Source organism: Mustela lutreola, chromosome 6 (assembly GCF_030435805.1).
Source record: "Mustela lutreola isolate mMusLut2 chromosome 6, mMusLut2.pri, whole genome shotgun sequence".
NCBI lineage: Eukaryota > Metazoa > Chordata > Mammalia > Carnivora > Mustelidae > Mustela > Mustela lutreola.
The window spans coordinates 106849560-106875540 of NC_081295.1; the positions used below are offsets into that span (position 1 = coordinate 106849560).

General features: G+C 41.7%; 1 protein-coding gene across 1 annotated transcript in view; it reads right to left on the reverse strand.

Moving 5' to 3' along the window:
* Positions 1–25981, reverse strand: part of EYS (eyes shut homolog) — a 1683276-nt gene that overhangs the window by 58768 nt on the left and 1598527 nt on the right. The window contains 1 exon segment of the mRNA XM_059179314.1: positions 9814–9996. Coding sequence (XP_059035297.1) covers positions 9814–9996 — 183 coding nt within the window.

The window sequence follows — 25981 nt, forward strand, 5'->3', positions numbered from 1 at the left end:
AAACAAATGAACCCTTGTGCTCTGTGGGTGGGAATGCAAACTAGTGCAGGCACTGAGAAAATCAGTATGGAGGTTCTTCAGAAAAACTAAAAATAGAGTTACCACATAATCCAGTAATTCCACTAGTGGGTATTTATCCAAAGGAAATGAAAACACTACTTTGAAAAGACACATGCATGTGCCTGTTTTTATTGCAACACTATTTACAATAGCTGAGCTGAGATACGGACATGTCCATTGATATATGAATGGATACAGATCATGCATATCTCACACACACACACACACACACACACACACACACACACACACACACAGGAATACTACTCAGCCATAAAAAAGAATGAAATTTTGACATTTTCAACAACATGGATGGATCTAGAGGGTATTATGCTCAGTGAATAAAGTCAAGCAGAGAAAGACAAACGCTACATGATTTCAGTTATATGTAGAATCTAGAAAACAAGACAAACAAACAAAAGAAGCCAAAACAGACCCTTAAATATAGAGAAGAAATTGGTGGTTACTGGAGGGGTGTAATGAGGAGATAGACAAGATGGGTCGACGGGAGTGGGAGGTACAGGCTTGCCCTTATGGAATGAATAAGTCACTGGGATGAAAGGTGCAGCATATGGAATCCAGTCGGCGGTTTTGCGATGGTGTTGTATGGTGATCGACGGCAGCTACACGGTGGGCATATCATAGCCTACGAATTGAGTGAATCGCTATGTTGCACACCTGAAACTAATGCAGCACGGCGTATCAACGATACTTCAGTTAAAACAAAATGGAGACAAGGTGAAGGATGCCACCATGGATATTCTGGAAGGAAAGATCAAAGAGGCTGAATTTGGGATGCCTCGGTGGCTCAGTTGGTTAAGCGGCTGCCTTCGGCTCAGGTCATGATCCCAGCGTCCTGGGATCGAGTCCCACATCGGGCTCCTTGCTCGGCAGGGAGCCTGCTTCTCCCTCTGCCTCTAGCCTGCCACTCTGTCTGCCTGTGCTTGCGCGTGCGCTCTCTCTCTCTAACAAAACAAATTAAAAAAATCTAAAAAAAAAAAGAGGCGGAATTTTACTGGCTTTGTTTGTTTGTAGTTTGTTTTTAAACCTAAGGGTTTTAGTTTTCATACCACCAGTTCTCCAACCTGGTGGGACCATATCCGTGTAGCCTCTGATTAACGGGCATGTGAGGACAGGAAGGGGAAATCTGTTATACAGGAGGGAGGGAGGGTACCAGAGGCGTCAGACAGTCATCCCAGGAGAAATCACACAGGTCACTTCGGCCTGAAGGAAAAAGAGAGAGAGACAGACAAAGAGAGAAAATAGATAGACCTTGGCACACCCTGGGACACCCTGTGGTGATTATAATGGACTTTTTCTGAGGAAAAAAAACATGCAAATTCAGTAGCAGTAATTAGAGTTGGTCTTATGAGCTTCACCTTGAAGGAACGCCTGGACAAGAGTAGCTAGTGGTTGGAACCACTGTTTCATCAACGAAGTCCTTAAAAGGAAGAATAAGACTCATGTATAAAAGAACTAATCCAAACCTATGCATCGGAGAGATCTTCTGGGAGAACCTGTCCTGCTGTTTCTCCCACTGATCCTGATCAGTCACTGTCTGTAGTAAATCATAAAGCTGCACGTTCACGTGCTCTCACTTGGTCTGCTTAGAGGGATTAGAACCACTGGCCTGGGAAGAGGCAGAAGCTCATTCTCAGGTGCCCAGGGAGGATTCAGAACTGTCAGAAGGCTGTTCCTGGGTTGTTCTGAGGGGGCATACTGGGAATCTAAAATGTGTCTAGAGACAGTGCCCTAATATTCCTGTGTATTTTAGCACTCACCAGGCTTAAAGGTTATTATTGAGACTTTTAATGTCACGGAAGCATGATAATTCCTGTTCAGCTGTCCAGCAATCTTTTAATTCCAATAGAAAAAAAACTTTCTGAAGTATGAAATTTTGATTTATAACTACAGAAAGAGTGAACATGATTTGTTATTATTTCCTTAAACTATTCTTCCAATATGGTAAAGTACTATCATGCATTAAATCTAATTTACCTCTCTAAAAATGATAATGTACTTGGGACCTAAGGAGATAAGCAGCGCCCTAGGTGTCACAAAGATATGAGAGTTCAGTCTTGCGCTCTTTGCTCGTGGAACTTCTGGCTGCTCATTTCCTCTTCTCTCTCTCTTGTGAAAAAAATGGTGATGATAACACTAACACAGGATTGTCTCTAGCAATAACTTAAAGTGGATTTTTCCTCTCCCTTCTTACTTTCCTGTCCTGAAGGAAAGAAAATATGGGAGAGTAGCCACCAAGATGGGTCTGTGCTTTCTGGTCCACCGAACCCTGAGTGGTGAATGGCTCCTGAGACTGGTGGGAGTTCTCTTCGGAAAAGCCTGTCCGTCCTTGTGTGCAGACACTTTGTCAGTATATTTGACTGTTACTCCGGGGTCTATAAAACTTTTAGATTTCTGAAAGAAGGAAACTGTCTTTTGATCAGATATTCTTGACATTGGAATACAATGATGCGGACACAGAGACACCAAGATAAACGGAACTAAGCTTTAGTTGACTATTCAAATGCTCCTGAGAGGGCAGAGCCGGTTTTCAGAGAGGAAACTGAATTAGATAGGAGTCAAGAGTTAGGTAGGTGTGAGCGATTTCAGGAAAATAATGGGAGAAGCTTATGAAATCAGAATCAAAGCTAACGTGAAGCAAAGCAAAAATATATCTAGCTTGAGGTGTGAGAAATAAGACCCGAAAGAATGAAAGTCTCCTCTACCGGAACAATATGTATGAAGTGGCACAGGATTCTAGATACTCAAGCCATTTTTACTCCATATTCAATGGCCTCTGCTTTAGTGGGTGCTAAACTAAAATTAAGATGACTGGAGGTTTTGGGGCGCCTGGATGGCTCAGTCAGTTAAGCATCAGACCCTTGACCTCAGCTCAGGTCTTGATCTCAGGGTCCTGAGTTCACACCCCACGCTGCTACTTAAAAAAATAAAAAGAAAGAAAAACGATAAAGCAAAAAAAGATTGGAGGTTTTTGAATGAGTTCTTCAGGAGCATACAGTCTCGGTTTGTCTTAAGATCTGTACTGTACAGCTTCTCTCTCTCTCTCTTTAAAAAAAGATAGATTTATTTATTTATTTACTTACTTATTTTAGAAAGAGAGAGAGAGAGTGGGCGGAGAGGCAAAAGGAGAGGGAGAAGCAGACTCTCCGCTGAGCGTGGCGCCCCACACAGGGCTTGATCTCATGACCCTGAGATCGTGACCTGAGCGGAAACCGAGAGCACAGGCACCCCGTACTGTACAGCTTCTCATCATAGTGGCGAACTTCCAGCTTCCTGTTCAGTTAGATACGACCATTAAACTAAGGATATTCTAGAACTTCAAGTGTCAGAACCATACACAGCCGTGTCCACGAGGGTCCTTTGGTAGCCATGGTGTACAGTGAACACCGTGTAATTGCTACTTCGGGAGATCAAGTGATTAGAATGCGAGCAAGGTAGACCGGCTGCCGTTTGTGGTCAAGGCAAGGTGATGTCCTGGCTTCCAGCTGTGCTGGTGAAGGCGCAGGGAGGAAAGGCGACGGGGACCACAAACGCAATGCTGTGCTCAGAGCGTGCGAGCGCGTCATGAACCACCTTTCCCGAGGCTACATATGGCCCGTATTTTTCTATGTTTTGAAGAGAAAGCGCGGAGACTACAAAAAGGAGGGAGATCTGGATCTCTCTTGCTGTGTGCTATCAGAGATGAGATCATGACAATAAGGGATACGCGCACCAGTGGGTGGGGCCACTTGAATTTCCATCCGGTGCTCGCTGGAGGTGTAGAACAAAGAGTGAGAGGGTGGGCTTGTAGGTAACGGATTTGCATTTGGGGCCTCCCTTTTTTTTTTTTTTTTTTTTTTTTTGTCCTCTGGATGTTCTTCTATGAGATCGAGGTTATGCCCATTGAACTACACATAAATGAACATTCCCTTCCATACTTTAAAAAAAAAAAAAAAAAAAAAGGAGGGTGTCGGGTGGTTCAGTTGGTTAAGGGTCAGACTCCTGATTTCAGCTCAGGTCATGATCTCGGGCTGGTGAGATCAAGCCCTGTGTTGGGCTCTGTGCTCAGGCAGAGTCGGCTTGAGGGTTCTCTCCCTCTGCTCCTTCCCCTCCTGGCATGTACGCTTTCTCTCTTTCTAAATAAATAAATAAGATATTAAAAAAAAAAACATAAGTAAAAGGGGAGGTGGATTTTCAAGGATCTATATATTTTTGTCACTTCAACTTCATTTAAGCACTGGTCGAATGTGACAATTCTCATGTATTTCTCGTCAGTAAAATGACTTAGTTTAACTTTTTTGGGGACAATCTTAAGAGTTTGAATTATTTAATAACTTAGACCACTTTGACACTACAGTCCAGGTTATTTAATTTCATAAAGACTAAGATTTGATAGTTTTGCATTTTTCAGGAAGAAATTCTCACAATTTCTAGTCACTCTGATGTGATTATGGAAGAAAATAAGGAACATTCTTCATTGGAGAACATGTTGGGTACGAGCGTACCCTGTCAGTTACGTCACAAAATGCAGCGCTGGGAACTTGGGAGATGTGTTCTATTACGGATTGGGCTACAGGCTGCTCTCATTCATCAGGCATCTTCCTCCCGCCTGATCTTAAGCAAGGCTCCATAAAGAACAGGCTGAGCTGATTGGATTTTGTGACACGCCCCCTCTCATTTTTCTTTTTCTGTACTATAGATGACATTCATTTCATTTTTTTTCCCCCAGAAAAACATCAGGCTCTATGTACGTGGTCTTATTTCTGTTACAGTTAATAACCGAGGGCTTGAAGTAAATAAGAAGTTATTTGGCATGAAATATGAGGTAACCTTTTATAGTTAATTACCGCAGCAGAGGACACCATGCTAGGGACTGACAGAGAGCTAAGTGCACAAAGCACGTAGTACATAGATCAAGGAAGCAAGAAATTACAGATTTTTTTCTGATTCTATCACTGTATTATGCCTTTATACTATGGGCTAATGTTGAGATTTTAACTTATATTTCAATGATGTGAACACAGACACATGTGCCCCCCCTCCCCCTTTATTCAGGTCCTACCTTCTTCACTGCCATCCACATTGATCTCGATATCCAGTGTTACAAGCTAACCGGGATAGTCTATGTCTTCAGAGAGCTTTTCAGTTAGTGAAAGAATCAATAAGTATGTAATTATTGATTTCTCACACTGTACCAATCCTGTGAATGATGCAGTTGGGGATACAAAAGATGTGAAATGCATGGATGGTCTAAAAGGAATTTAAGATGAATCTTGCCGAGGCACAAGATTCAGATTATGAAATTGCCAGTATTCTTGTGTTTTTGATTTATGAATATGGTACCTTCATATGACTTGATGGTTGTGATTGTGAATAACAAAGCAGTATATAATTCTTATGGGATATAAACTAGAAGTTGTACATAGTACATAGGCTTTGTGTCGATAGCTATAAGGAGCCCTGAATTCATCAGAGGATGTTGGGTAGAACTGGAAAAGGTAAAGAGAACTTGGTCAGGCATTCCAGGTGAGAGGAAGCTTTGAAGGGAGAGTGAATGGTGGCAGGTAAACTGGCTGCTTACACAGACATCGGGCTGGGACCCCGGCTGGGAGAGGATGGGAACAGGGATGCTGGCGGGGCTGCTCCCGCACTAACTATAGAGGACTGGTGGAAATGGAAGGCACAGAATGAGAAACAGGCAGATGGAAAGAAATTTCCTGATCCTTCTCCTAGGATGAGCATTCTGCCTTCTGAATTCCATCTTCTGTGTCAGTTATGTGCTTCTTTTCATTCAGCGATGTCTATGTTCCTGGTACACATTAGACAGAGTGATGGAGGCTGTGTGCACCAGACATGGCTTCTTAGCTCTGATGTAGGGCTAAGGTAACAAAATTTTGCTGCCAATTCAGACTCCCTGAATTGAGTGTTAGTTTTAATGTAACAGGGACTGGGGATCTTTGTCTTCATTCTTCCAAAAATGTGTAGTGACTGTCTATATGTGACAGCCACTCTTGTTATAAAAAAGAACCCCCGAAGAGATCCCAGCAGTTAAAAGAAGATAGGATATCGGTTTCCAGCAAACGGCAGTGTGATTAATTCTTAAATTCTCCTGGAAGGGTTAAAGACTGCCAAGAAGAATGATCTTTTGAACTGAGGCTCAAAGGATAGAAGTGTTTTGGAGGCAGGCAGGTGACGTGTGGGTGGCTCAGGAAGGTGGAACAGCCCGGCACAAGCATAGAAGTGAGGACACAGTGACACATCACAGAAGGTCCGTGTGTCCAGTGCAGCCAGCTATAGGGTAGAGTGAAGGAAAAGGAGGTTGTGTGATAGGCAGGGACTGGCAAACATCTGTACATAGTATGCAAAGGATCTTGCTACGTACGTTGTGATGAAGCATCCTGATTAGGCAAGATAAGTTTGGATCTGAATGTTTAGAATGATCCCCTGTGGCAAAGTGGGGGGGGGGGGAGAGGGGAGGAGGAACATGATTACAGTAGTCTGTGGTCGACTGGGCATGATGAGGAGAAGAAAGAATAAAGAAGGAGAAAATACAAAAAGGAATTGGGAGGTAAAATGGACAGACTTTGGCGCTGGGTGGAACGTGGGTAACAGAATGAAGAGAAGGCAAAGCCTGTGTCTGTCTGATTCATAATGCATCTTTAGTACCTAGAGGAAGGCCTCCTCAAGGCCTCAGCAGATACTTGTCAAAATGAATAAAAGGAAGAAATCTAGACGACTCCTGGGCTTCCAGCTGAAGCAGAATGTTTATTAACGGCAGTCGCCGGCAGAAGGGAGACAGGAGGGGAAGATAATGTAATCACCTGTGGGTCACCGTGGGACATAGTGACGGTTTCCAGAAAAGTCAAACTAGAAGACATCTGCTACAAGGGAGTGGGAGCTATGGAATGAAGGAGAGCTAATAAAGGAAATGCCAAGACTGACTGCAGAAACACGGGTTTAGGATTAGTCAGGTTACCATCGCAAGTCACGTGAGGCACCGGGCCACCCTCCTCCCACCCCGTGGTTTGGGAATTAGGATCTTAACAAGCACCCTCATGTGATTCTGACACAGGCGTGAAGAGGTCCTTCTTAGCGAACACTGCCTTAAAAAGCTCTGGCGCTACTTGCACTCTTAAACTGGTGTTCTTGCTCCCTCACGTGGTCGAATGTGGAACTGCATGCTTCAGATTTTTCATTTTCACTCTGGGCAACAGAGCTCCACAACTCATCTACTGTAATCTAGCCTTTATTTAGCCATCGTATATACCTAAAAATGCAGTGCAGCATGCACTTTCAGCTCCTATAAAGCAGATGACTAGAGAAGACCAAAAAATGTCACAAGAAAGATTCCACAATTTACAAATGCTGTGGCTAAATCTTCACTTTTCACCTGTTTGTTTTTGAGAATTTTGAAGGACTCTTCATAGAAGAATAATGAAGAGTTACTCAGTGGCAGCGTTTTTGTGGGCCAAGTGTTTGTCCTTTCCTTGGGTTCTTCTTCTCAATCTTTCAGAATTTAGAAGATTTGTTTTAAAACAAGACAGAGCCAAGGTCTTCAACGCTCTTTTTTTTTTTTTTTTTTTTTTTTTTGAGTGTGTGTGGGGAGGGGGTGCTAATTAAAAGGATATAATCGATCAACATATGATGCAGGGGTAAAAATTCTGTCTTCCCTCCCTTTCTTCCTCCCGGACTTCTGGCAGTCACTCAATAGGTATTTATTAAAACCATCCAAGAGGCTTCTTGGCAATGTAGTGATACCCGGGGCACCGTCTGTATGAAGGAGAGAAGTTTAGCGAACCCCAGTTTGTGATCAAGGGTCTGTGCTCTATATGCCGGGCAGGTTCTCAAGGCTCAGAGGCGGGGGGACTGCCGGAAGGGGCGGGAGGCGAGTGGCCACGGGGAAATCCTGATGGAGAGGACGGCGTCTGGACTGGAAAGCCCCAAGAATGGCTACTTTTTAAAACCTTGCGCAGCTGAGTTGCTGTCTTACACATCACACCATTATCTGTTTTTAGGGTGGTTCTCGTATTCATTACTCAGTGCTGACTGTGGGTCAGGCAAGCGTGCTCCGTGTAGGTTTATCAAGTCAAAGACCACTGGCTTGGTCTCTGTCCACATAAAACTCCCATTCGAGCAGTGGAGACAGTCAACAATAAGCTATCTAAAAAATAAATTGAGGGGTAGGCTTTGAAGAAAATAAATAAGAAGCTGGGGCAGAGAATGGGTGCGGTGGGATAGCATCTCATTTGTGAAGGTGGCTGGGGACGGCCTCCCTGAGACAATCTGAGTCCCGTTCTCAGTTTCAAGTGTCTTCCTGTCTTGACTACCTTAATCCTCACAACTCCATTAGAGCATGTACCGTTATTAAATCATCTGACAAGGGAGGAAACTGAGGCACAGAGACATTAAGTAATTTAACACACAGTCTGTAGGTGGTGGAGACTGGATCCAAGTCTACATGTTTGGGCCCCACAGCCTGCTCTCGACCCCTCTGGCAGCCTTCTCTTGTCACGGCAGAGGAAATAAGCCGCACAAAGCCTCTGCGTGCGACAGGCAAGCGCTGGGTGGTTAAGGCACTGGAAGAAGATGTGTAGGAGAGGAGCCCAGAGACGGAGGGAGGTTGGAGACGGAGCTAGGGGCCTGATCCTGAAGGCCCCCAGAGAGGACACGGTGGGGAGGTCTAGACTGCATTCCAAGTAGAGTAGAAAGGCACAGGTGGGTTTTCAGCAAGGTTTTTAAAAAAGTAACTTGCTGTAATCGGAGAAGGATCTGCAGGCAGCAAAGGCAAGAGGGAAATCAGGTTGGCAGAGGTCAAGCAGGCTCTGGCAGGAGAGATGGGGCGGAGATTCGAATGGACTTTGGAGGTGGACTTTCTCAGTTCACGTGAAGGGCTCCCCTCCCCCATCCTCCCAGAAGTGGTCGGAGGCTGACACACTACCCTGCACTTGGGCTGTGGGCTCCTTTCAGACACGTGTTAATTCAGAAGCCAGTGTTCATAATTAGAGGCTGGCACTGAACCAGTCAAAAAGAAGAGAACATGTTATTTACCCTAGTACGAGAGAATTCTTGATGGTTGAGAGAAAGGTTCCTTTCTGGTGTACCATGTTGATTTCACAGATGAGAATACTGAACTCAGAGAAAGTGGGTGATTGATTGTTTAACTACTTAGCTGCTGACTCAGGAATTAAATATAGGCACTTTTCCTTGATCCCACACAAGCACAACTGGTTTCTACTTAGACAAATTTAACTTGCATGTTCATTTCCCACCAATTCTAGGGCACTGGAGGACTTCATTACAGGCTGAGAACTTTCTTAATTAGTTTCTTCTTAAATCTGGAATAGTTTCCTTTGAGGGCAACCATTCCCATTTCACAACACATGGTGAAATGGTGTCCCTTCTGAGAATTTCCCTTCTCTCCTTATATATGGAAACAGAAAGAAACGGGAAAGGACAAGTCAATAAGCTCATCTCTCATGTGACGCACGTTCACCTTCTCTGTCCTCACGTTTGCCTGCTGGCATTCTTGCCCTTGCTGATAAGCAGCAGCCCTGGTGTGAACAGGCTTTGGAAAGGGTCAGGGAATGTCTAAACACCTTGGACTACAAGGACCACGCTCGAGGCAGAAAACAGGAGGAGGCTGTTTGCAGGCAAATGTCTCCTTTATCCACAGTTAATGAGAGGAACCCTGAAGAATTTCTAAAGTATTCTTAAAGGAGCTAAGCCAATCCTAGAGGGGTCAATTAATCTTACCATGGCCCTTCTGTCCAGTGAAAAATATTAAGTTATTTTGCAGTGCCGAGTGATTATTTGCTAGCTGAAACTTCAAGTGGAATTCATAACCGAAGCTGATGTCTGGGATCCGTGAATAAGCCAGAAATGACGTGTATCCGAAGGCGTCTGTGCCCCTGAACCTGGGCCGAGAAATATCAGCAGCTGTGGAAAAACCCAAACCAAATAGTTAAAATAAACCTGAACATGTCCTTGTAAAAGGAGGGTTATGTTTTGCTGATGCATCTGGCCGGGGAGTCTGTTTACTATCACGTTAATTAGACTTAAGTGCCCATCAGCATTGAGCAACTGAGTGAGTCAATGGGGAGTTTCAAAACCGGAACAAAGGAAGTTCAGTGTTTAGAGAGCCTGTGTATAAAACTTTCACTTGCACACCCTTTCTACATAAGAAAGAACTGACTTAAAAAGCAAAACACTATATATATATATTTTTAAAGATTTTATTTATTTATTTGACAGACGGAGATCACAGAGAAGCAGGCAGAGAGAGAGGAGGAAGCAGGCTCCCTGCTGAGCAGAGAGCCTGATGTGGGGCTCGATCCCCAGACCCTAGGATCATGACCTGAGCTGAAGGCAGAGGCTTTAACCCACTGAGCCACCCAGGTGCCCCGCAAAACCCTATATTTTGAAGAGTAATTTTCAAAATAAAAAAGATCATTGGTGGGCGCCTGGGTGGCTCAGTGGGTTAAGCCGCTGCCTTCGGCTCAGGTCATGATCTCAGGGTCCTAGGATTGGGTCCCGCATCGGGCTCTGCTCAGCAGGGAGCCTGCTTCCTCCCCCCTCTCTCTGCCTGCCTCTGTGCCTACTTGTGATCTCTGTCTGTCAAATAAATAAATAAAAATCTTAAAAAAAAAAATCATTGGTGGTCAAAGTATTTGCCCAGGTGCTTTGTAAAGGTGATTGGCATCCGAGCACTGGCCATGACTTAGAGAGAATCTTGCAGCTTGAAATTGGGCTTTTCAAATCCTGTGATTTTGGAAAAGTCAAAGTCATAGGTCAGTGTGAGAAGGCCAAGACGCGGGCAGGCAACAGATCAGTTTCCATCATATTGTCATCAATGTCTGTCATTAATCACTGTCATCAATGACCAGAACGTTTTTTTAGGTAGAAATTGTTATGCCCCAATAATGGGTCCGTGATTAAAGGAGCGAGACTGATATAAAGTGAAGGTCAAGCAAAGCTTTATTTCGCACCAAGCATCAAGAATCTAACCGAAAGTTTGGGGCCGCACCTCTTACAAGAGAGGGTGACCCTTCTCTGTTTCACAGTCTAGCTTTTAAGGGCAAAGGCCATGCGGTTGGGCCTGGCCACGCACAGGTGACCAATGAGATTGTAACACACACAGGAAACGCCACAGTGATACTAGCTGACCAATTTAGTTATAATTTACCCTAGTACACATTTGAACCAGCCTATCACCTTGGTTGGAATTGATGCCCAAAAGGCTCCCAAAGGGCAGGGCCCATACTCCTTGGTAACCCGGGAGACAGTATGCATCCCCCCACTGATCGGATGTCTCCACCTGGCCTGACCAACCCCGTATCTGGGCTTTGTTACCTGGAGCTGGTTTCTGGGACTTATTTTTAAGTGAATCCCCTGGGGGAAGGGGAGCAGGGACAGTTTAACTTTAATGAAAGCCTCTTGCTAAGTAGGTCCTTACCGAAATCTTTGTTTAAAAAAAAAAAAAAACAAACATGTGTAGGGGCGCCTGGGTGGCTCCTTCAGTTAGATATCTGCCTTCTGCTCTTGACCTGGGGTCCTGGGATGGAGTCCCACACAGGGCTCCCTGCTCAGCAGGAAGCCTGCTGCTCCCTCTCCTACTCCCCCTGCTTGTGTTCCTGCTTTCACTGTCTCTCTCTCTCTGTCAAATAAATAAATAAATAATATATATTTTTAATACCAAAGACTTTTTTTTTTAAGATTTTATTTATTTATTTGGCAGACAGAGATCACAAGTAGGCAGAGACACAGGCAGAGAGAGAGAGGAGGAAGCAGGCTCCCTGCTGAGCAGAGAGCCCATGTGGGACTCAATCCCAGAACCCTGGGATCATGACCTGAGCCGAAGGCAGAGGCTTTAACCCACTGAGCAACCCAGGCGCCCCAATAAATAAAATATTTTTTAAAAAAAGTTTATTTTTTTCTCTGTTACAATGCTTGTTAAAAAAACGAACCCATGGGTTTCATGGGAGATTTAGTAGAAACAAGAAATGGTTAAAAAACGAAGTTCAAGAGCCATGGTGGACAAAACAATTTAATTGAGGGGTACCGTTAGCCAGCTGGGCTTTCTGTCCTGCATCTAATCTTGTTTCCAACTTTTCTCTCTGATTGCTCTGTTCTGTTTGTAAATAGTCCCAACCGGCTTCTATTTCCCTCACCCCACAGGAAACAGGAAGGGGGATGTTGATCCCTATCCCTGTCTGTTAGGGATGCTATTCCCAGATTAAAAGATGTTCCCAGGATCTATTCTTATTAGTTTGAGATAGCTTGACAGAGGGAAGAAGAGCTTGTTTTGATTACCCTTCATTGTTCTCCTCTTCTCTAGAGAGGTTGCCTCTCCTAGGAAGTTGTAAAACTAGAATTTTTATAAGCCTTAAGAAATATCCTCACTCTGGTACCTAATGCTTGAAACAAAAGAGCTTGTTATGTCTGGTTATAATTGTTTATACAGCAAATAATTGTACTATCCTGGGAAAAGTGATTCTACTTCTTAGAGGCTTTTATTTCTGTTTGTTTTGTGTAACTGTTGAAGTAGGGTAACTGTGTGGAATCAGCAGAATAAGATTTTGTTAAAATCTTACCAGTTTATTCCTTGGGATGTATGGCCTAGAATAAGTATTCTTTTTCTGAAAACTCACCAGCATCTCAGCATGACTTTGAGATATACCACCTCTTACATTTATTTATTTTTTTTAATCTAATGAAGTGATTTATGGTCTGTGTTCCAGAGACAATAGGCGAGGCTCTTTCTATCAGGGATTTCACTAGCTGTGGCCTCATAGATAGGATAGTTGAAGGAAATGAAATGTACTGGAATTGAAAGAAAATAAAAAACTGACAGTGTTTGATTTTGCCGTTAAAACAATAGAATTCAACTAAATTTAATGTTAAAATAGAGGATTTTTTTTTTGGGGGGGGATGACTTTTTAAATAATATATCTTCCTTATAATAATTTACAGTTGGGTCTGCCTAAAAGTTTAGTACTACATTCGGGTTAGATCAAGACATATACACCTTGTCCATATTTCACTGTCAGACGCTGTGCTGGATGCTGGTGACACAGATAACAGAGCACCATCCCAGCCCTCAAGGAACTAGTGTGTGGTCAACCAACTGATCCAAATGAACTGGATGGAAAGTTGAGTTGGAAGCTGATGAGCAGCAATTCACCTGGCAGATAAAAAGGAAAGATCATTTCAGGTTGAAAGAATAGCATGTTTTCAGGTGAGGAGGCCCAAACAGCATGTCATACACTCAAGGAACTCATGGGGTATGCCAATTTTAAAAGGAAAAGTACAAGGAAATGTAATGAGGTAGTCAGACAGGGGTCGAATTATGAAGGCCTTGACATTTTTTCCGTAATCTTTGAGTTGCCTTTTAGAAATATCACCCTAGGGATGAAATGTGAAGGCAGGATTATTTGGAAAGAGCTAGAGGACCAAAGTTTGGTTTGAATGAAGAATGAAAATGAGGACTTTGGGGCGCTTGGGTGGCTCAGTGGGTTAAATCCTCTGCCTTCGGCTCAGGTCATGATCCCAGGGTCCTGGGATTGAGCTCGGCATTGGGCTCTCTGCTTAGTGGGGAGCCTGCTTCCCTTTCTCTCTCTCTGCCTGCCTCTCTGCCTACTTGTGATTTCTGCCAATAAATAAGTTAAAAAAAATCTTAAAAAAAAAAAAGGGAATGAGGACTTTGATGATACCAAGAAATCCAATAGTTAGCTAAGCTTACACTGAATTGTAAATGTGAGGAAATTTATAGGTCAGTCATGAAAAAAGATAATGGTGTGATACTTATATAAACAGTGGACAGAAATGTGTTATCAGTTCTAGTATCCAATCAGAATAAGTTTATGAGACAATTTCAAACTACTGAAAAGAAGTACAATGTATACTGAAGACTGAGGATAATCGTGTGCACAGGAAAGGATTTGTCACACTCTGTATTTCTTAGTCTAATGCTATACTGTTGAACAGTACAGACACCACATGTGGCTCTTGAGTACTTGACTTGTGTCTAGGCTAACTGAGAGGGCCTTGTACAGAGGAAAGAATGTAAAATATCTGTTTTTAAAAGAAGATTAATTTGAGAGAGAGACAGTGAGAACACGCATGTGCCATGGGGAGGGGCAGAGGGGGAGAGAGAGTCTCAAGCAGATTCTGTGCTGAGCTGGAGCCTGATGTGGGGCTCGACCTCACTGACCCTGAGATCATGACCTAAACCAAAACCGTGAGTTTGATACCTGGCTGCACCACCCAGGTGCCCCAAGAATGTAAAATATCTTGTTAATAATATTTTATATGCATTAAATATTGAGTCAAATAAAATATCTTATTAAAATAAATTTCACCTGTCTCTTTATTTTTAAAAATGTGGCTACTAAGAAACAAAATTACACAGCAGCTGATATTCTAGTAACCAACACTGCAGAGAGAACCACCTGTATCTGGGCGGGTAAGTGATTTCTCTAAATCCTTAGTTGTGATTTACTTCAAGGGGCTTTGTCTTTCGGTAATTCTGAGCCAGTGAAAAGATAGGGTTTCTAAGGGGAAGAATGGGAATCAGGAGAAGGCGTCAAAGGATGTCCATCCCAGTATGAAGAAGCTCCTGTGTCCTCACCTACGTGATCTCCATCCTGCTGGATCAGGCAGGAGAACATGCCGGGACCCAGATTCCAGAAAGAGGATTTTCAGCCTTACAAATGTTTCTTTCCAGTTCTTGAAAGTAAGCCTTTAATGATCTTCAACCAGGCAACATTTGGTTAATTTGATTACTCTGTTACACAAATTCCCAGATCAGACTTCTAGAAGCGTCAGTTGTCATCAAATCAGTAGATTGAACAGATTGTAATGGGAATATTTTAGGGCTATTAAGTGAATTTTTTTTTTTTTCTTTTGTAATCCCTAGTTGCCTCATGGTTTCTGTATGTGAACGTCTGCATTTTTTTCTTTAGTACTTTTAAAGTTACAGCAGTAGAAAGGAACCATGAGGAAGGAAGGAGCATGCTGGGAGTTGAACTAAATATTAATTATTTAGTGTGTGGAAGAAGGGAGCAGAATCACTAACAGAAGTCTGGGAACATTTCAGGCAGTCAGAAAGCCTTATGTATCTCAGCATCATCTAGGGTCATTAAAAATTCTACAAACCTTCAATGATAGGAGAACGTTATAATCTTTTCTGCAATATAGTGCTTGGTTGCAGGCTCAACATGGAATCTTTGCATAACATATCACATTACGCTCACCGGAGACAGCTTAGCAAAAACTACCACAAAAAGGGTATAAACTTTTGTCTTCTAGAACATTTACTATGGCAAAATTTTCTTATTCCCCATCAGGACAGAGAAACAGTCTGTGAATGTTTTAAATGTAACTGTACTTTTTTATTTTAAAAATACGCTCTGTTTAGTCCTCTCGCCTGAATTGTTGACATTTTTGCACAGGAACGACCAAGATGGGCTCCCGGGATGTGGGAAGAAGACATATAGAAGAGCTCAGACTGCAGAACACCTTCCTTTCAACGCTGCAATCAGTGATGCCTCCTGAAGCCCACTGGCTGGTCGTGACGTATGGCATTATGAGGTATTACACGTCCTGGTGATTGAGGAGAGGCCCCTGGACGCAGCCAGCTCAGACTCCATTTTGGATTTCCTCACTTTCTATGTAAATTTGGGTGAGGTGAGCTTCTCTGTTTGAGTTTCTTCCAGTGTAAGATGAGGATAGTAAGAATGTCCAACTTTGTGTGAAGAATGAGAAAAGTATGTGGCTGAAGGAAACACATCAGAGCTAACCTCACACTTCAAGTGGATAAGCCTCTTGCACAAACTCTGTAATCCCACTTCATTTTACCAGTCAAGTCACGAAGGCAACTAATTTATGCCTCTTCTTTCCCCCTCTAACACCTAACATTCATCATTTCTCAATGAATGATCTTGCTTCTTATTTCACAGAAGAAAATAAACTAAGAGCAGAGAACTACCCCATCCTTCTGCCATCAGCTCCTCCTTGCTTCAGAGCTTGAATTTTGATTCCGATGTTCTGCCTTTCCTCTGGTTACCAGGCTGACTCTGCCTGGGTATCAGATCCACCCTTCATTTACTTAACGGCACCGTCTCCGCAATCCTGTCCCACTTCCTTGGGGAGACACCAAATTTTTCTTCTCTACTGAATCATTCTCTTCAACACCAATTATGCTAAAGTATCTCCATCTGAAAAAAACTGCTTTCCTCTGCTTTAGCTCTACATTCCTCTCTAGCTGCTTCTTGTTTTTCCGTCTATCATTCTAGTAAGAGTGTTCTAAAGGAGTATCTCTGTTGACTTTCTTTCTTCTTTGTTTCTTTGTTTCTTCTTTCATTACCCATTCACTCTTGATTTCATTCTAGTCAGCTTATCTTCTCTCTTTCCGTTAGAACTTCCGATGTCAAGGTCACCAGTGGCCACCATCTTTTCAAATTCAATGCCAATTCTCTGTTCTCTTCTTATTCAAAATCTCAGGAGCAGTTGACAGTTGATTATTTCTTTCTCTGGAAATTGTCTCTTCACTTATCATCATGATATTCTTCTCTGCTAGTATTCTTCTGCCTGCAACTGCTGTTCTCATTCTCCTTTTCTTTCAGTTGTCTCCATCTGCCATCACTCTCTTATCTCTTTGTATGGACCCCCTACAGCAGGATGACTCCTGAATAAGCGTCTGTATCCTTGACTTCTTTTCAGAGCGCCACATTCCTATATCCAACTACCTACTGGATATTTGACATACATTTGTATGACCAATGAGAATCTTAAACTGACCATATACAAGACAGAACTCTTTATTCTCATATCCTTATAACCTCTCCTCCCAATCAAATCTCTCCCCCAGTCTTCTCTCTCTTTTTTCCTGTTTTATTTACTTGAGAGAAAGAGAGAGAGAGAGAGAGAGAGAGAGAGAACACACAAGCAGGGGGAGAGGGAGAGGAAGATAACTCCCCGCTGAGCAGGGATCCCAATGTCCCAATGCAGGGCTTTATCCCAAGACTTTGGGATCATGACCAGAGGTGAAGGCATACACTTAACCGACTGAGTCACCCAGGCGTCCCTTCTCTGTCTTTCTTCAGAACAAAAGCTAGTCACAACCTAAATTTTTTCTTTCTCTGCCACATCAACCAGTTGGTTGGAAAATTCTGTTCCTTTTCAAAATAATCTCCTGAATCTCACAGCTTCTCACCACCTCCATCAATGCCACCAAAGTCTACTGCACAATTCTCTCTACTCTGGACTACTACTGGCTTCTTAACTGGTCTCTTTTGCCACCTTTGTCCCCTTGGTGTCTCTTTTTTGTATTGTAGCTAGTGTGTTCTTTAAATATTAATTGCATATTTAAAAGTCCTCTAGTGTTTTCCCTTGAATTTTGAAACAAAACAAACAAAACAAAACAAAAAACAACTCTTCAGGATAGACTCAAATCCTTATTCTCCTAATTTATTTTATACCCCTTTCTTCTTGCTCATTCTGCTCCAACCTTGCTAACTTCTTTGTGTTTCTTAAATAAACCAAATATGCTCCGAGTTCAGGACTTCTGGTTCTCTAGTTCCAATGCTCAAACATCCTCTCCCTCACTTTCCCCAAGACTGTGGACAAGTATCCCCTCTTCACAGGGGTCTTCTCTGACCACCCTACAAAATTATTAATTCCTCCTACCCCCATCATTCTCTAGTTTTTTAACCTCCTCAGTTTACTACAGCCTATTTACATAATATGTTATTTATTTTTTACTCTCTCTCTCCCCCCAATTTTTTTTTTTTTTTTTTTACTGTCTCAATCCCTTAGACTGTACGGCTCATCAGTGCAGAGAACTTACCTGTCTTTCACCAACTCCAGGGTGTACAACAGTGCCTTGACTCAAGTGGGTATGGAATACATCTTTATCAAATAGTTGAGTGGATACATATAAGGGGCTTACCATAGTGTTGAAAAAATGGTAACACTGATGTGTTATTTTTCTGTGGTTATTGCTTATTTAATATCTTAATTGTTCTGCTCTTATGTCACTAAAGAAAGAATTGGATCTGTTGGATGAAGTTGGGAAAAAGAATTTCTATACTATCACCAATGCTAACCATTACTTGTTTGATTTTTTTCCCCATTTTTCTAGTCTTTTGCTTCTAAAGAATAAGGATATTTCTGGATGTTTACAAAGATATTAGAATCTTAATTTTCAAGTATGGGCAAAAATTAAAATAACATTCTATAGTGATACTGAAAATCAAGGAAGATACCCCCAACTTCACAAATCAGTAGTTTTTTGTGACTAAGTTGAATAAATATAACTATAATTTCATAAGATTTTTCTTCTAAAATTGTTTTATGTTTAATATTTGATAATAGTTTCTTCTGAACTTATAAGATAAAAACACTGTTTCTTGGGGCAGCTGATAGTTTTTGACAGAAATTTTTGGTTTTTACGTGGCAAAATATCTGTATGATTCCCTCACAGTCTTGTTTAAAATTTTACAATATGGACTTGAGAAAAGTGCCTTAAGTTCATTAAAGAATTTTTCAAAATGTACAGTTATTTCAGAATAGACTATCTTGTCCAAATCTATTTTTCTAAAATAAAGCTCTTTGCTCTATTTTTATATAAATGGAAAAGACAAGAAGGAAACAAAATAAAACTGGTTGATTTTTTTACTTGGATTCTGTTTTCTATATAGGCTGCTGTATATAACCTTAGCCAACTGGACACCAGGGAGCGCTGAGCTGGTAAAATTGCAGTTCAGTTCTTTCCTCCTCTATTATGTATTTTAATGAAGCAAGCAGATGGTAGATGGATTTTCCCCTGGAAACTGCTGATTTTGAAAGACTTTGGTATGCCAGTTTTGCAAGCATGGTGTTTAGCAGCATAGACTACCTCGAAATATACATTTAACTCTGCCAGGAAAAAAATTCGTATATCCTTAGGCAGATGGGTGAATTTGCAAAAATACAAGACCACTGTTCGCCTCGCCAGCTGTCTTTTGTAGGTTTGAGGTGTAAACATCTTTCTTCTCTCTTTGTTCTTAAATTCTTCTTAGTAAGACAGCAATAGATTTAGCTCAATATCCTGCATAAATGCAATTAGGGTATAAAACCATTTATACGACCACTGTTGTTTCTATTTCTTTTTTTTTTTTTTTTTAAATTTTTTTATTTTTTATAAACATATATTTTTATCCCCAGGGGTACAGGTCTGTGAATCACCAGGTTTACACACTTCACAGCACTCACCAAATCACATGCCCTCCCCAATGTCCATAATCCCAACCCCTTCTCCCAAACCCCCTCCCCCCGGCAACCCTCAGTTTGTTTTGTGAGATTAAGAGTCACTTATGGTTTGTCTCCCTCCCAATCCCATCTTGTTTCATTTATTCTTCTTCTACCCACTTAAGCCTCCATGTTGCATCACCACTTCCTCATATCAGGGAGATCATATGATAGTTGTCTTTCTCTGCTTGACTTATTTCGCTAAGCATGATACGCTCTAGTTCCATCCATGTTGTTGCAAATGGCAAGATTTCATTTCTTTTGATGGCTGCATAGTATTCCATTGTGTATATATACCACATCTTCTTGATCCATTCATCTGTTGATGGACATCTAGGTTCTTTCCATAGTTTGGCTATTGTGGACATTGCTGCTATAAACATTCGGGTGCATGTGCCCCTTTGGATCACTACATTTGTATCTTTAGGGTAAATACCCAATAGTGCAATTGCTGGGTCATAGGGCAGTTCTATTTTCAACATTTTGAGGAACCTCCATGCTGTTTTCCAGAGTGGCTGCACCAGCTTGCATTCCCACCAACAGTGTAGGAGGGTTCCCCTTTCTCCGCATCCTCGCCAGCATCTGTCATTTCCTGACTTGTTGATTTTAGCCATTCTGACTGGTGTGAGGTGATATCGCATTGTGGTTTTGATTTGTATTTCCCTGATGCCGAGTGATATGGAGCACTTTTTCATGTGTCTGTTCGCCATCTGGATGTCTTCTTTGCAGAAATGTCTGTTCATGTCCTCTGCCCATTTCTTGATTGGATTATTTGTTCTTTAGGTGTTGAGTTTGCTAAGTTCTTTATAGATTCTGGACACTAGTCCTTTATCTGATATGTCGTTTGCAAATATCTTCTCCCATTCTGTCAGTTGTCTTTTGATTTTGTTAACTGTTTCCTTTGCTGTGCAAAAGCTTTTGATCTTGATGAAATCCCAGTAGTTCATTTTTTCCCTTGCTTCCCTTGCCTTTTGCGTTGTTCCTAGGAAGATGTTGCTGCAGCAGAGGTCGAAGAGGTTGCTGCCCGTGTTCTCCTCAAGGATTTTGATGGATTCCTTTCGTACATTGAGGTCCTTCATCCATTTTGAGTCTATTTTTGTGTGTGGTGTAAGGGAATGGTCCAATTTCATTTTTCTGCATGTGGCTGTCCAATTTTCCCAGCACCATTTATTGAAAAGGCTGTCTTTTTTCCATTGGACATTCTTTCCTGCTTTGTCGAAGATTAGTTGACCATAGATTTGAGGGTCTATTTCTGGGCTCTCTATTCTGTTCCATTGATCTATGTGTCTGTTTTTGTGCCAGTACCATGCTGTCTTGATGATGACAGCTTTGTAATAGAGCCTGAAGTCCGGAATTCTGATGCCACCAACGTTGGCTACTTTTTCAATATCCCTTTGGCTATTCGAGGTCTTTTCTGGTTCCATATAAATTTTAGCATTATTTGTTCCATTTCTTTGAAAAAGATGGATGGTACTTTGATAGGAATTGCATTAAATGTGTAGATTGCTTTAGGTAGCATAGACATTTTCACAATATTTATTCTTCCAATCCAGGAGCATGGAACATTTTTCCATTTCTTTGTGTCTTCCTCAATTTCTTTCATGAGTACTTTATAGTTTTCTGAGTATAGATTCTGTGTCTCTTTGGTTAGGTTTATTCCTAGGTATCTTATGGTTTTGGATGCAATTGTAAATGGGATTGACTCCTTAATATCTCTTTCTTCTGTCTTGCTGTTGGTGTAGAGAAATGCAACTGATTTCTGTGCATTGATTTTATATCCTGACACTTTACTGAATTCCTGTATAAGTTCTAGCAGTTTTGGAGTGGAGTCTTTTGGGTTTTCCACATATAGTATCATATCATCTGCGAAGAGTGATAATTTGACTTCTTCTTTGCCGATTTGGATGCCTTTAATTTCCTTTTGTTGTCTGATTGCTGAGGCTAGGACCTCTAGTACGATGTTGAATAGCAGTGGTGATAATGGACATCCCTGCCGTGTTCCTGACCTTAGCGGAAAAGCTTTCAGTTTTTCTCCATTGAGAATGATATTTGCGGTGGGTTTTTCATAGATGGCTTTGATGATATTGAGGTATGTGCCCTCTATCCCTACACTTTGAAGAGTTTTGATCAGGAAGGGATGTTGTACTTTGTCAAATGCTTTTTCAGCATCTATTGAGAGTATCATATGGTTCTTGTTCTTTCTTTTATTGATGTGTTGTATCACATTGACTGATTTGCGGATGTTGAACCAACCTTGCAGCCCTGGAATAAATCCCACTTGGTCGTGGTGAATAATCTTTTTAATGTACTGTTGAATCCTATTGGCTAGTATTTTGTTGAGTATTTTCGCATCTGTGTTCATCAAGGATATCGGTCTATAGCTCTCTTTTTTGGTGGGATCCTTGTCTGGTTTTGGGATCAAGGTGATGCTGGCTTCATAAAATGAGTTTGGAAGTTTTCCTTCCATTTCTATTTTTTGGAACAGTTTCAGGAGAATAGGAATTAGTTCTTCTTTAAATGTTTGGTAGAATTCCCCCGGGAAGCCGTCTGGCCCTGGGCTTTTGTTTGTTTGGAGATTCTTAATGACTGTTTCAATCTCCTTACTGGTTATGGGTCTGTTCAGGCTTTCTATTTCTTCCTGGTTCAGTTGTGGTAGTTTATATGTTTCTAGGAATGCATCCATTTCTTCCAGATTGTAAAATTTATTGCCATAGAGTTGCTCATAGTATGTTCTTATAATAGTTTGTATTTCTTTGGTGTTAGTTGTGATCTCTCCTCTTTCATTCATGATTTTATTTATTTGGGTCCTTTCTCTTTTCTTTTTGATAAGTCGGGCCAGGGGTTTATCAATTTTATTAATTCTTTCAAAGAACCAGCTCCTAGTTTCGTTGATTTGTTCTATTGTTTTTTTGGTTTCTATTTCATTGATTTCTGCTCTGATCTTTATGATTTCTCTTCTCCTGCTGGGCTTAGGGTTTCTTTCTTGTTCTTTCTCCAGCTCCTTTAGGTGTAGGGTTAGGTTGTGTACCTGAGACCTTTCTTGTTTCTTGAGAAAGGCTTGTACCGCTATATATTTTCCTCTCAGGACTGCCTTTGTTGTGTCCCACAGATTTTGAACCGTTGTATTTTCATTATCATTTGTTTCCATGATTTTTTTCAATTCTTCTTTAATTTCCCGGTTGACCCATTCATTCTTTAGAAGGATACTGTTTAGTCTCCATGTATTTGGGTTCTTTCCAAACTTCCTTTTGTGGTTGAGTTCTAGCTTTAGAGCATTGTGGTCTGAAAATATGCAGGGAATGATCCCAATCTTTTGATACCGGTTGAGTCCTGATTTAGGACCGAGGATGTGATCTATTCTGGAGAATGTTCCATGTGCACTAGAGAAGAATGTGTATTCTGTTGCTTTGGGATGAAATGCTCTGAATATATCTGTGATGTCCATCTGGTCCAGTGTGTCGTTTAAGGCCTTTATTTCCTTGCTGATCTTTTGCTTGGATGACCTGTCTATTTCAGTGAGGGGAGTGTTAAAGTCCCCTACTATTATTGTATTATTGTTGATGTGTTTCTTTGATTTTGTTATTAATTGGTTTATATAGTTGGCTGCTCCCACATTGGGGGCATAGATATTTAAAATTGTTAAATCTTCTTGTTGGACAGACCCTTTGAGTATGATATAGTGTCCTTCCTCATCTCTTATTATAGTCTTTGGCTTAAAATCTAATTGATCTGATATAAGGATTGCCACTCCTGCTTTCTTCTGATGTCCATTAGCATGGTAATTCTTTTCCACCCCCTCACTTTAAATCTGGAGGTGTCTTCGGGCTTAAAATGTGTTTCTTGGAGGCAACATATAGATGGGTTTTGTTTTTTAATCCATTCTGATACCCTGTGTCTTTTGACAGGGGCATTTAGCCCATTCACATTCAGGGTAAGTATTGAGAGATATGAATTTAGTGCCATTGTATTGCCTGTAAGGTGACTGTTACTGTATATGGTCTCTGTTCCTTTCTGATCTACCACTTGTAGGCTCTCTCTTTGCTTAGAGGACCCCTTTCAAGATTTCCTGTAGAGCTGGTTTGGTATTTGCAAATTCTTTCAGTTGTTGTTTGTCCTGGAAGCTTTTAATCTCTCCTTCTATTTTCAATGATAGCCTAGCTGGATATAGTATTCTTGGCTGCATGTTTTTCTCGTTTAATGCTCTGAAAATATCATGCCAGCTCTTTCTGGCCTGCCAGGTCTCTGTGGATAAGTCAGCTGCCAATCTAATATTTTTACCATTGTATGTTACAGACTTCTTTTCCCGGGCTGCTTTCAGGATTTTCTCTTTGTCATTGAGACTTGTAAATTTTACTATTAGGTGACGGGGTGTGGGCCTATTCTTATTGATTTTGAGGGGCATTCTCTGAACCTCCTGAATTTTGATGCTCGTTCCCTTTGCCATATTGGGGAAATTCTCCCCAATAATTCTCTCCAGTATACCTTCTGCTCCCCTCTCTCTTTCTTCTTCTTCTGGAATCCCAATTATTCTAATGTTGTTTCGTCTTATGGTGTCACTTATCTCTCGAATTCTCCCCTCGTGGTCCAGTAGCTGTTTGTCCCTCTTTTGCTCAGCTTCTTTATTCTCTGTCATTTGGTCTTCTATATCACTAATTCTTTCTTCTGCCTCATTTATCCTAGCAGTTAGAGCCTCCATTTTTTATTGCACCTCATTAATAGCTTTTTTGATTTCACCTTGGTTAGATTTTAGTTCTTTTATTTCTCCAGAAAGGGCTTTTATATCTCTCGAGAGGGTTTCTCTAATATCTTCCATGCCTTTTTCGAGCCCGGCTAGAACCTTGAGAATTGTCATTCTGAACTCTAGATCTGACATATTACCGATGTCTGTATTGATTAGGTCCCTAGCCTTCGGTACTGCCTCTTGTTCTTTTTTTTGTGTTGAATTTTTATGTCTTGTCATTTTTTCCAGATAAGAGTAAATGAAGGGGCAAGTAAAATACTAAAAGGGTGGCAACAACCCCAGGAAAATATGCTTTAACCAAATTAGAAGAGATCCAAAATCGTGAGTGGGGAGAAAGGGGATAAAAAGAGGTTCAAAAAGGAAGAAAGAAAAAAAAAAACAAAAAGAAAAGAAAAAAAAGAAAAGAAAAGGAAAGAAAAGAATTTTTTAAAAAAGAAAACACCTAAGAAAAATGTAAAAAAGAAAAAATATATATATTAGATAAACTAGTAAAAAATCGTTAAAAAAGAAAAAGGTAACAGTTAAAAAAAAAAATTTTACCCGAAGGCGAGAAAAAAAAAAAATGAAAAAGAAAAAATTAAATTAACTGCAAGACTAAAAAAAATCACAGGAAAAAAGCCATGAGTTCCGTGTTTGGCTTTCTCCTCCTCTGGAATTCTGCTGCTCTCCTTGGTATTGAAACCGCACTCCTTGGTAGGTGAACTTGGTCTCGGCTGGATTTCTTGTTGATCTTCTGGGGGAGGGGCCTGGTGTAGTGATTCTCAAGTGTCTTTGCCCCAGGCGGAATTACACCGCCCTTACCCGGGGCCGGGGTGAGTAATCCGCTCGGGTTTGCTTTCAGGAGCTTTTGTTACCTGAGCGCTTTCCGTAGAGTTCCGGAGGACGGGAATACAAATGGCGGCCTCCTGGTCTCCGGCCCGGAGGAGCCGAGAGCCCAGGGCCCCACTCCTCAGTGCGCCCTCAGAGAACAGCGCCCAGTTACTCCCGTCTGCCTGACCTCCGGCCGCGCTCCGAGCTCACCGAGCCTGTGACCGGTTCAAGGTAACACGGAGCTGCGAGCTTACTGTCGGCTCTGTCTCTGTAGCCGGCTTTCCCGTTCCAATACCCGCAAGCTCTGCGACACTCAGACACCCCCGATCCTTCTGTGACCCTGCGGGACCTGAGGCCACGCTGACCCCGCGTGGGCTTCGCCCGGTTTAGCCTCTGGAGCGATGTCCCTCAGCGGAACAGACTTTTAAAAGTCCTGATTTTGTGCACGGTTGCTCCGCTGCTTGCCGGGAGCCGGCCCCTCCCCCCGGGGTCTATCTTCCCGTCGCTTTGGATTCACTTCTCCGCCGGTCCTACCTTTCAGAAAGTGGTTGTTTTTCTGTTTCCAGAATTGCTGTTCTTCTTCTCTTCGATCTGCCGATGGATTTTCAGGTGTTTGCAATCTTTAGATAAGCTATCTAGCTGATCTCCGGCTAGCTGAAGCAGTCTCAGCCTGCTACTTCTCTGCCATCTTGACTCCTCCCCCTCTTTTTTTTTTTTTTTTTTTAGATTTTATTTATTAGATGGAGAGGCAGGCAGAGAGAGAGAGAGATAGAGAGGGAAGCAGGCTCCCTGCTGAGCAGAGAGCCCGATGCGGGACTGGATCCCAGGACCTGAGATCATGACCTGAGCCGAAGGCAGCGGCTTAACCCCCTGAGCCACCCAGGCACCCTGTTGTTTCTATTTTTGTTGTTGAATAAGTTCCTTGTCCAGCATGCTTCCACACCATTCCGTGTTAACATTTAGAAATAAAAAAGTGGTAACCTACAAATGTGATTTTCATTTATTTATTTATTTTTCTCTAAATATCTTTTAAAAATTATTATTATTAACATATAATATATTATATGTTGCAGGGGTACAGGT